This window comes from Protopterus annectens, chromosome 5.part1 (genome assembly GCF_019279795.1).
Source record: "Protopterus annectens isolate FY-2018-M chromosome 5.part1, PAN1.0, whole genome shotgun sequence".
NCBI classification, from domain to species: Eukaryota; Metazoa; Chordata; order Ceratodontiformes; family Protopteridae; genus Protopterus; species Protopterus annectens.
The window spans coordinates 522,355,597-522,368,760 of NC_056736.1; the positions used below are offsets into that span (position 1 = coordinate 522,355,597).

At 39.8% G+C, this 13,164-nt stretch overlaps 1 protein-coding gene across 1 annotated transcript in view; it reads right to left on the reverse strand.

Moving 5' to 3' along the window:
- Positions 1–13,164, reverse strand: part of CFAP44 (cilia and flagella associated protein 44) — a 1,689,287-nt gene that overhangs the window by 441,438 nt on the left and 1,234,685 nt on the right. Inside the window, exon 26 of the mRNA XM_044073142.1 lies at positions 5,619–5,749. Coding sequence (XP_043929077.1) covers positions 5,619–5,749 — 131 coding nt within the window. The remainder of the gene's footprint in view (positions 1–5,618; positions 5,750–13,164) is intronic.

Sequence of the window (13,164 nt, forward strand, 5' to 3'; positions counted from 1 at the left end):
AGCAATACTTTCTAAATCAATCAAAATGAAGGGAACAAATAACAGTAGGCACTGTGCCCAAATGATGTAAAAGGCATTTACCTACTAGAGTCACAAATGCTGACACAAGGAGAGAAAATTTCAAGTTCAAGTTCTATTGTATCATATAGTTCTATCTTTGGGTTTCCTCTGACCTTTTATTATTTTTTCTGTTCCTGAATGTATACTGTCTGTTTATTCAATGAGTGATGCTCCATTCCAAAATGTTCAATGTGCTAATGTTAAACACCGACCTTCCCCATGTTTTTTGAAATACTGTATAATTGTTCCATTGCCTGCTCAGCTTGAGTGTCCATGAACTGGAATTCAGTTCCACTGTCCTTAGAACTACAAGTAATGACCTTATTTAGCTGATACTTCTACATAATTAATTTTGTTTCAGATACAAGGTGCCCTACACTTTTAAAGACTGCCCATGAGCTCCCCTAGCATAGTATGATACAGCCATCAACTGAAAATGGGATAGTACTGGAAGTGAAAATGGCATATCCTCAGTCAAACTGTGTGGCCTAGACCACCACTGGAATTCTGTAAGTAAACATAGTTCAGGGATTATCTGACTCAAGAGTGCCTATCTCCTGTTTGTAAATATTCCTTGGTAACCACTGAATTTTCCTCACAAAAGTTTCATATATAGAGCTTTTAAAATATACAAAGACATAAACCTCACACAAGAGATGCAGTATTTTGCCATTGTGTGTGCAAAGCCTTCCTTCTGAGGCACACATTTTACTTGTTTGACTCTACCCCTGGTGCAGACAATGTACTCCCTTGGTTTATATCACACAAAAACTGCCTTACCACACTTCTCCATATTTATAACCTCTGATTAATTCAAGACACAATGCCAGACATATGAAAAACTGCTCTTGTTAACCCCATTCCCAAACAGCCTGAGCCAGAAAATGCCTCCCAGTGCTCCTCTGTCTCTATCCTCCCTACACTTGGGAAAATATTTGAAAAACTAATCTACAACCAACTGTCCACTTATGTTCAACAGTACCGCCTCCTAACTCTTAAACAGCATGAATTCTGGGCTGGCTGGAGCACACCAATAGCACTATGGTCACTTACAGATGAGATCCTTCTCAACATGGATAAAGGAAACCTTTCAGAAGCTCTCTTCATTGACCTTGCTAAAGTTTTTGATCTTATTGATCACTTCCTGCTCCTTCCCTCCCTCCCACCCTCTAAGAAATTGGGATTAGCCCCAACACTACCACCTGGTTCCAACATTTCTTGACAAATAGGTATTTCAGAGTCAAGACAAGCTCATCCTTATTACCTCCAGCACCCCTTAAGATAGGAGAGCCCCAGGGATCCATCCTCACTCCACTTTTGTTTTCAATTTTTTATTACCAAACCACCCTGTGACCTTCCTCACTGTCCAATCACTCTTTATGCAAATGATGTGGTTATCCTTCAAGTCCAGTCCCTCATATTCAGCTATTCAAACCCAGCTTCAGCCTGACCTCTACTCTCTTTATTCTTGGTTAAACAACCACAAGCTACTCCCAAACCCCTCCAAAACAAAAAGGCTGATATTTTGAATCTCACGTGAGCTGAGCAAAACCCTTAAAACTTTCAACTTCAACATCTTAATAGTTACCCAACAGAAACAACTCATCCTTTATATACTTAGGTTTATGGCTACATCAGTCATTTAATGCGCAAAGCCAAACTGAAAACACCAGGAAAAAGACCAGTTCTCTTTTATTTTGGTTCACGAAAATATCTCCCTTTCTCTCCAAAACAACTAGAGCTGCAATAAGCAAAGGAGTCCTCCTTGCTCAACTTGAATACTGGCTCTCCCTCATAGCCACAGCGTCTAACAAAAATTCCTCCACTCTGCAGTCCATTGAAAGCAAAATGTGCCTATTTATTTCCACTCACTCCCCCCAGGAGTATCACTGCACAATCCCCTGCAATGCCATATGGCTACCCATCTCTTACAGAGTTGAGCTGCTCCTAGGGTAAATTTTATTCAAATTACTTCAGCACTCCCACCTCTTGCTGCCAAACCTCATAATAAAACCACCCCATACCACCCTCTGCAACCTCTCCCAATTAACTCCCTCACTCTAGATAACCCAAACCAAACCACAATGTACCAACCATTCCTTCTCCATTCTTGCACTCAAACTCTAGCAATCCCTTCCCCGCACCTAAAAGATGTTGCCTCCTTCCCCACTTTCAGGGAACAACTCAAAAGACACCTTCATCAAAAATCTGATTGCAAGTGTTTTTCCCACTGGACATTATCGCCTAATTCCCTCATCTGCATGACGTCTATTTCGATCCTCTGTTCTCACTTAATGCTTCCCTCTCATATTTAGTACTAAAATGAATTCACACTTGTCTTCCTACTCTGTTAATAGTATTTACATGTTGTTTTAATTGTCTATGGGGTTCTCTACCTCCCGTGATTACTCCATGTTTGTATATTTGTTCTATTAATTATTTTTTATTTTTGTGAAATCTTCACCCAGGCTCTGCCTGTAAATAGTCCATTGTGATCAGTGTACTACCCCATTAAACAAACTAAATAAATAAAACAATAGCCATTTGTAACAAGGTCTTGAGGGTCAGCATTTTGAACTTCTTCACAATCAGAAAATGATATGGATCATGGTAATCAAGTACAACTTGTTCTTTTTGGGACCACAAAGGATCTGAAATAAAATGCTTTACACATTTTTTAATACTGTTTGCCCCCCATTCCTGCTTATGATTTAGCCACTTGCCATACCTCCACCTATTCATTCCCTAACCAGGTGATAGCCAGTTGCAACACAGCCATCACTACGTATTCATCATTTTTTTGTTATGTACATAGCATCTCCCTGCTCATGCCCGGGTGTGGAATGGGAAGATGAAAGGGTATAAATCCTTTCTTCCTTGAGTGACCCTATCACCAGAACCCACCCCACCTGAAGGCAAGTACCTCATTCATCTACAGTCTCCATAAAGAACTGGAGCTAGAGTGCGTGTTTCCAATCACACACCCCAAACCTCCTCCACGAGAGGCAGCCAGGCTCCACTTCATTTCTCACAGTCCATAGGCAGCACCTTCACTGCTCAGGTCATTACTGAAAGTCATTTCTGCTAGGTCATTGTCATCATGCAACCGGCTAATCACCTACATTTTTTTGGTGGACTGGCACTACACTTTCTTCTTGTATAGCACATGTAACGCTAATTGCAGAGACATATGTAACTGCACTGGTGGAGTTTGAGGAAAAATTATACTGTGTAGATTTTAAATTATTTACATAATCCCACAGTCTATAAAAACCTTCTGCCAACTACTTGAAAAATATTAATTAATTAAAAGGAAAACATCTGTAAATGATGAAAGAATATGTGATGAAAGAGCCACTTATTGTTCATTGATGCTGCTAGCACACTTTCTACGGGATTATGTACTGATGCTTCTGCGTGCAGGCATAGCACTCTTACTGGTTTGACAAAAATTAGGACTTGCAATACCCAACAGGACAGAAACTCTCTAATAGATGTAAACAAGCAATTCAGAGGCAAATCAAGCCTACCAAAGCCAAATGTAAGATGAAAAAGGCCTCCTATGCCAAGGATAACCAAAGGCAGTGCACAACAAAGTGCAGAACTTACTGTATACCTACACTGAGGCAGACAACACAAATCTACTGGTTAACAAATTCAGTTCCAGTTTTACCCCTCAGGAAATAACATCAAACATACCCTCCAACTATCACTAGAGAACAGGTCTTTAACTGCAGTGAAGGGCCATGATAGTATCCCAGGATGTCTAGGACCACTAGAGTCACTGTTTAACAGTACCTTCCAGACAGGCTATGGACCTCAGGAATAACAGACTTATACATTTGACTACTCTCATAAGTGACAGTAGCTCAGCCTTCAACCATCATGTGTTTATGGTAGTAAGGAAATCATTCTATGCTGCACAACTTATAAGCAAGGGTATTGTATCTAGTTCCAAAGTAGTCACTGAATTATCATATAAATGATTAACAATGATGGAGGAAATGTTCAGACACTGGATCAAACTCAATTTTGTTTTATCAATTGCAGATCATGCCTATCAACCTAGAGCATTTCTTCCACAAGGTCACCAAAGCAATGGATGGGGTCAAAATGGTGCATACTTGACAACCTTGACATGGCCAAGGTATTTCATACAATACCCCACTCAATGATTATAGACAAACTCATGATATAAGGTATAAATCCCTATGTCACTTGCAGAATAGTCAGGTGGATTACAAATCTGACTCAAGATATTTGGATAGGGGAGTCTACCAACACAAAGAGGTCAGTCACTATCTAGTCCCTCAGGGCTCTGTCCTGGGTCAGCTTCTTTTTGGCATCTACTTCTCTGAAGTCAAGGACAATGTCAAGGGCTACAAACTAGGTGCAGTCATAGAATCCCTCTAAGACATTAATATCCTACAAGAAAGGCTGACTCAGACAAATAACTGGTGCCAGAGCCATGGTCTAAAGATCACTGCCAAGAAATGCATAGTAGTATCCTTTGGGAATATTTATATCCCTGGAAACTATCTCATTGACAACACACCCCTAAAGTAGATCCAATAGCCACAGATTTGGGGACCCATGCAGACAGTAACCCAGCCTTCAACCATCATGTTTTTATGATAGTAGGGAAATCATTCTATGTTGCACAACCTATAAAGCAAGGGTATTGCATCTAGCTCCAAGTTAGTTATCATTCCACTGTATTTCTTCCTCATTAGATCGAGCACCTAGTACAACACTCCATTTGGTATGTACCTGACAAGCACATGAAACAAATGAAACATCCACAGAAGTTCCTCACAAAAAGGATACAGAGTGCAAACAACATGTCCATTGCAGATCATCTCAAAGCCTATCGCTGTTCTCGATTTCCTAAAAACTACTGAGGCATGATCTACACTTAGCATACAAGACATCCTTGGATTCCACTCTGGACTTTTTGCATATCTGCAAAACAAACAGCATCAGAATTATCTGATCTAGGGACTTAAACCTTGCTAGCAATATATATATAGGACTTGTTGGAGAGGTATTTGTCTCAGAGACTACCCCTTCTTTGGAATAGGCTTCCCATTCATGTGAAGAAGAAGATCTTACTTAAGCCAGTTCAAGCATAAATTGGACCAGTGGATGAGGAATTGCAAATTCACCCCCTGGTCTGGCACCTATGCCTGTAATGGACACAGGCAGCTTATAAATGCTTGAGCAACCAAACCCTGGCCTACATATGCTCCTCTTAATGATCTTAGGGTACCTGACTTGTCAAATACATTTCAGATGCATGGCTGGCTAAAACCAGCCCCTGTGGTCATTGGCCTAGCATTCCAAAAGATGTACTGCTAGAAGCAGTCAGCCATTGCTACAACCAATGAAAAAAAAAACTCCCTGAAATAACACCTGTAACAAGAGCTGCCTTCAGTTAAGACTGATTAAGAGTGACAAAATATGTCTGTATCAGTCTGAATATGTAACTGTCCTTTAACCATTTTAGCAAATGTTTTGGTAAATTTTAACTTTTCAGAAACTGTAGCTAAAATACCTACATTGCTTTCAGCTTCTGTAAGCCAATCTTGTATTTATCCTGCTCCCAAGCAAGTTCCTTACGAACCAGATTCACCCTTTCTGCTGTCTGTCTCTCTGTCTCTTGACGGATTCTGGGATCCAGCTCAAATTCCTGCAGTGATACAAACAGTACAAAAGATTACTATCTATAACTGTGAGTTGAATTTTGTAGGTGTATTTACAATGCACATACTAATGTGTTGGACCAGTGATACAATTTGCATGCAAATGCCTAAGCCATAAAAAGAAAGAAAGACAACATATGTACTGAGCAGCAAAACTTATCACCTGTTTGCGAAAACATGCAATGAATACATAATATTATTATTTTTTTTGTATCCAATAGATTACCATAGGCTGCCACCAGTGCCTCTCCTCATCCACTGGGTCTACTGGGTTCTCCTAACTACCAGTGGACTTACTGTTACAGCTAGTGAGGAGATTGAGACATCCTAATACAGTGTCATATTGTTCCCAGGGGTTGGCATTTTACTTATTCCCCGCCTTCCTATTTCCCCTCATGCTCACTTGCTGATGTCCGATAAGTGCGCAAACCATGGGGACAGCTAGCATATCGTCCCACCTCTACTCTGACTCAGCCACTGTCCTCCACTCTCCCACTAAAGTCAATGGACATTTCTGCTTCCCTGGCCTCCAACAGTGACTGAATATAAGGAGCATCCAGGCAATTACCCTCCCCCCAAAGATGGGCATGCCCATCCTTCCCTGCCAGCAAGTCCGACATCTGAGCTGCTAATTAAACCTGTATCACTTGGCCACTTGGCTTTACCCTGGCTTTTATTAGTGGAACATGAATGAGAAACTGACATTCATGCAATACAGATAACTAAAATGACAGTAGTTAATTGCAGTAACCAATCAAGGCACTTCTTTTTCTAGTCTCCTTAAGTGGTACTTTTCCTGCATGCTGTCCTTTAATTATTACCTAATGGAATATTAGCCATTACATTTTTCCCATCTTGCATACCTTAATTTTGCTTTATATTTATCCCACATTTTTTAATTTATTATTTATTTGCTCAAGTATTAATAGTACAGAGTTTGAGGTCATATTACGGTTTAATATTTTGTAATAATATAACTGTGTGTTAAATGCATTAATGTGAAACTTTTTAATGAGATGCTGTCTGCGTTTAAAAAGCGATGACCAACTGGATGGGTATTCACAAATTCACCCCTGGTATGACTAGACAGGCCTGGCCCTCCTTCAAAAGAGAGTCAAGACCTAAGAGATGGTATTGGAAATACAGACATTACCTCACAGCTCAGTTGCCTTGAAGTTCCTAACATCCTTGTCCCTTTAAGCCTTCACCCATTAATAAGATCATGGCTGAAAACATTTCCTGAAACTGAAAAGAAGTATGGCAGGAGTAATACACTCTGGGAAGTGTTGAGTCAAGAGGATCCCTTTAAATCTACACAAAGGCGGTAGCAGAGGTATTTACCTCTTAACTGCCCAGAATTTCACAGAACATCCCATATTTCTGCCTCATACTTTTGGTCTGTTCCTCATAAAATAAATGTGTTGCTTTCTGGAAAATCATTGGGGAGTGAAGTTGCTAAGTAATGACAGACATTAGAATTTTAGACTTCAAGGGCCCAATGCCAAAGGACTTGCTCTTGGAGAAAAGTGACTTACTTTGGTGTAAGCCTGTCCCACTTCCAAAAGACTTGCTCTCAGTGTAAGTGTCAAATTATGTGTTAGTCTGCTTCATGACAGGCCTCACACTGGAGTAAGGCATTTACACTGAGAGCAAGTCTTTTTAAATCTGGCCATATATCCTTCAGAAGCTGCATACTAATGCAAAATCTTTTAGTCTAGAAAATTCTAAGAGCAGTATTTAAAAATTGCCCTTGATTTTGTGCCTTTGTTCCAGCCACCCCACTCCACCCAAATTATTTTTTGGCTTTTTCCAGATTTATTATGCTGACAAGTTCAAAGGTATGATGGAAAGAACTAGACAGAGCAGCAGCAAATAAATTATAGAGTGTTCTATTAGTCTAAACATGACAGATGCATACTCAAAAAAGAGAAAAACAGGAGACATTTTCAAGGTTCGAGAGTACAGTATGTTAGAATTTGGAAAGTGCTATACATACATACAAATATTTCAAGCATAGGCATTAATGCTCTTCTAGACTGCCAATATACCAAAACATTTGTTCCCATAATAAGTGTCCAGGCTGTTCTTCAAAATATCTAAACTAGTACTTGCTTTAATGTAATTTGGTAGTCTATTCCATGCATCAGCTGTTCTCTCAGAGAACCAATTAGTATGTTTCTCATTCCTATAGCATCTTCTACAGAGGTTATCTGATGATTCTCTACTACTTTTTGATAACCCCAAACATTCCCAGAGGTATTTGTCTCCAAATGCCCTATGCACCTGAACATGGTGTCCCCTTAAAAATACCTATCTGAGACAATATACAAGTTCAGATATTTTAGTCTTTCATAATAACTTAAATTTTCACATCCGCGGATGCCCTTCGTATATTTCCATTGTATTCTTTTTAGTTTACTCATGCTTGTTTTCTTATAAGGTTTCTATATTGTTATTCCATACTCAAGTTTGGCTCTAATGTAACTAACAATCAATGACTTCATCATGTCTGATTTCCTAGACTTTATAAATCTTTTTATACAACCTATAGTTCTATAACTATCACCAACCAATTGGTTGATATGATTAGAACAACTCAAAGCTGGATCTACCCATATACACAGCTCCTTAAATGAATCTACAGTTTCAATCACTGTGTTATCTATTAAATATTCACCTTTCAATTTGTTTTTCCTAAATCTCATATGCTTAGTTTTTGATGTATTTATCAGCATATTATTCTCATGTCCCCAAATGGTCAATTTAGTCAAGATTTTTTGGTAGACATGCCCTATCTGTAACACATGTAATGTTTACCCAATTTAAAGTCATCTGTATACAGACTGTGGAATACCTCAGATGAAAAAGACAGATCTGAAAGATACAGTCTAAAGAAGTATTGGCCAAGGGGGCCTAGGACAGTGCTCTGTGGGACACCCTGAATGTAGCTAAGAATTTCACCTGTCCAACTGTTGTATTACGCTTGCCATGTTGCATTTGTAAGCCATGCAGCTATCTGTCTTATCAGGGGTATATCAATACCTAGTTGTTCTAATTTATTGATCATTGTTTTGTGTATAACTCTGTCAAATGCTGAATTTAAATATTTATAATAGCATCACAGCATACTATTTCATTTATAGCTATTATTATATTGTTATGCAACATCATGTTAAAGGTGATAATAGATATATTTTCAACATATTCATGCTGATATATAGCTTCAAGTTCCAGCCTTTCCAATTCTGACAACAACTTATCCAGTAATACCTTCTCCAATATTTTCCACAACATGAAAGCAGCCTTAAGAGTCTGTATGACTCTGGATTTGTCCTACTCCCTTTTCCCTTCAAGATAGGTTTAATAAGTGCATGTCTCCAATATTGAGGGATCTCCCCAGGTTTATATGACCTAGTAAATAGCAGATATAATAGCACTGTAAGTTCTTGCTGAACTGGTCTCAGGTCTCCTCACTGTGCTTTGTTTGGCTTCAGTTTACTTAGTTCTTTTTCAATATAATCTAATTTAATATCAATATCTGTGGTTTCCTGGATGTCACTAGGACAACATATTACCCCCTTTGTAGAGCCAAGCTGTTTTGCAGAAGATTTCATAAATATAGCTATAATCTGCTGTGTCTGAGAATAAATGTTAAAATCTGCAGACAGTTGATCTATTTGTATGTCTTTACTGCTTCGACATCTTATGTATCTATAAAATGATTTCCCATTATTCTCAATATCTTTATATAAACTGTATTCAAATTTTTCTTGATCTTGTCTCATACTTTGCTTAATTTTTTGTGCAGCTTGTTTATTTCAGTTTTCAAAGTTGTAGCTTGATCTGTTTTACCTTTCTTATATATATATATATATATATATATATATATATATATATATATATATATAGTCTGTCACCTTAAGCAAATATCTTGTTCTTAAGGAAATATATCCTCCTGATGTTGTGCCTAGATCGTGATGGTAAACATTTTGTTTTATTTTTTGCATTCAATTTCTCTTTCAAAACTTTCCATATTCGTTCTGCAGTTTTTCCATTGAACGCATCACTCCAGTTAGTATGGCATAGTGACTGTTTTGCTTCCATATATTTTGTTATTAACCTTCTGTGCAGTGGTTTAGATTTCAGTTTAGCAGAATTATCTAGCAACAAATTAACCTTTATAACTCCAAGATCACTGCACATCAATGGTGATAAAACTTGACATCAAGTAAAAAGAAGTTATGTACTTACAATAACATTCCATGTGAGTTGTTTATCTCGCCTTTATTCTCACTGATGGGTTCGGAGCCAAGGCTGAAAGCACAGCTCAAGGTTTAGCAATAGCTCGAGACCAAGCCCCTTATCCCATGATGCACTGCTGGAATTTCCTCAGATCTTGTTTGCTGCGTGTACTATATCCCTGGAAGATGTCCACTCTCCCAAAAAGGAAAAAAAAAAATAATAAGAAGTAAAACAACCAGGATGATACCAGCCTCTGAGTCAAATGTCAGCCAGGAGGGGGATGGAGGGAGGGACATGAGAATAAAGGCGAGATAAACAACTCACATGGAACGTTATGGTAAGTACATAGCGTCTTTATGTGAAGTTGTTAAATCTCACAGTTTATTCTCACTGATGGGTAGCGTCCCTAGCACCCGCAATCCTGGGTGACTCGCGGGAATTCATTTTTCAGGACAGCAGAACCAAAAGAAGCCCTGTCCCCGGAGGCCTTGTCCACTTTGTAATGAGTGATAAAAGTATGAGGCTTAGACCAAGTAGCTGCAGCGTAAATGTTATCAAGGGGCAATTTGGCTTGAAAAGCAGAAAACGTAGAAACGGCTCTGGTTGAACGAGCCTTTACTTTGTGTGGCAAGGGTATGTTAGCAGTTGCATGAACAAATGAGAAACAATCTGATAACCATTTTGAAAGAGTTGTTTTAGCCACTGGTCTACCTTTTCTGGCCTCCAAAAAGGATACAAAAAATTGATCTGATTTCCTAATATCCTTAGTTCTATCAGGATAAAATCTGAGCTGTCTGTGCACGTCAAGTTTGTGCAGCATGTATTCTAATTTCTTGGAATGGTTGGGAAAAAAGACTGGCAACTCAATGATCTGATTGATATTAGACTCAGAACAGACTTTAGGCAAAAAGGAGGGGTTTGTTCTGAGAGATACTCTATCAGCATAGAAAATCATATAAGGAGGTCTGATAGATAATGCTTGAAGTTCTGACACTCTGCGGGCAGAAGTAATGGCCACTAGAAAATTAGCTTTCCAAGACAGAAATTTTAGATCACAAGATGATGCTGGTTCAAAGGGGGAAAGAATTATTTGAGATAGCATAAAATTCAAATTCCAAGGAGAGTAAGGAGACTTCAATGGAGGCCTCAAGTGAAAAGTACCTTTGAGAAAAGCCTTAGATAAGTTATGGGCCATAATATTTAAACCATCAGTTCCAAGATGGAAATTGGATATAGCAGCTAACTGAACCCGAACACAGTAGCAGCTGCTGCTCCCTCCTTGAAATTCATAGTCAAAAAATCTAGAATGGACAACAAAGGAGCTTGAAAAGGATCAATTTTCTGTTTGCCAGACCAGATGGAGAACCTCTTCCACTTACTGCGATATAATTTTCTAGTGGAAGGCTTATGTGAAGACAATAAAATTTGTCTTGTGTCGTACGACAGGGAATGAAGCCTGGCTATGTGGGGAACTGGATCAGCCAAGCAGTTAGCTTCAGTGACTGCAATGAAGGATGAATGTCCCCTGATGGGTGTGTCAGCAGATCTGGAACTGGATCAATGATCCACGGATCCTCCAGCAGGTGATGGTAAAGAAAGGGAAACCAAATTGGTCGAGGCCAATGGGGGGATACAAGAATGACAGTACTTCCCAGCAACTTCGCTTTCTGTAAAAATCTGGGTATCAATGGGATTGGAGGAAATGCATATAGGAGACCCGGAGGCCAATCGTGTATGAGTGCGTCTCTCGGGGGATTTCCCGGAGGTGGTATAAGGGCAAAGTAGTTTGCATTTGGTATTGATATGACTGGCAAAAAGGTTGCAGCAAGGCTGGCCCCATTTGTGGAAAATCCTGTCCGCAATGTCTTGTTTGAGAGACCACTCGTGAGGCAACAAAATTGCCCTGCTCAGCTTGTCTATCACGTTGGATTTCCCTGGGATATGCGCTGCTAACAGAAAATGCTGGGATGACACAGCCCATTCCAGAAGTACTATATACCATAAACATTCACAGCACACGATAGTCACAATTTGTGACTATCGTGTGCTGTGGATGTTTATGGTTGTGACTATCGTGTACTGTGGATGTTTATGGTATATAGTACTTCTGGATTGTGACTATCGTGTGCTGTGGATGACACAGCCCATTGCCATACTCTGAGGGCTTCTTGACAAAGGGGGTAAGACTTGGTTTTGCCATGTTTGTTCAAGTACCAGACCACTGACATGTTGTCTGTCTGAATTGCAATCTTCCCTAGAGGAAGAAATTCCTGAAAATAAGTACTGCTCTCATCTCTAGAATATTGATATGCAGATGTGACTCTTGATCCGTCCATGTGCCTTGGGCCATCTTTCCCTGAAAATGCCCCCCCACCCACCCTATCAGGGAAGCATTCGTGGTCACAGTGGCTACTGGGGGGGGGGCACATTTGTGACATGAAGAGACGTCAACCACCACTGAAAGTCCCTCTTGCATGAGTTTGTGATGAGGATGATATGGTTCATTGGCAATTCCTGGTAAGACCATTGGGTGAATAGAAGCCATTGAAGAATTTGCATATGCAGCCTTGCGAGAGGAATGGCTAATATTGCTGCCACCATCAAACCTAATACTTTCAAGACCTCTGAGGCTTGAGCACTGTTCTTTGAAACCAATGAGGTGATGTGCTGGCAAAGCAGTGAGACCCTTTTGGCTGGAAGATGTAGAGTGGTGGTTGAGGTATCTAACTCTGTTCCTATAAAGACGATATGCTGTGATGGCAACAAGGCAGACTTTTCAAAGTTGACAGTAATGTCTACTTGGCTGCAGAGTGTCAGAGTGGATTTGGTTGCCTGAATCAGTTGATACCTGCTGGTGGAGGTAAGGAGCCAATCGTCTAGGTATGGAAACACCTGGAATCCTAGATGCCTCAGGTGAGCCGTGACCACTGCCATGCATTTGGTGAACACTCTGGGGGCTGTAGTGAGACCAAAGGGTAGGGCTCAAAACTGATAGTGATTGGCTCCCAGCTGGAAATGCAGGTGATCTCTGGAGTGTCTGTCCATCTTTATGTGGTAGTACGCATCCTTGAGATCGATGGAACACATCCAATCACCTTTCCCTAAAAAGGGAAGTATGGACTGAAGCGTAACCATTCGGAACTTCTCTTTCGCCACAAAT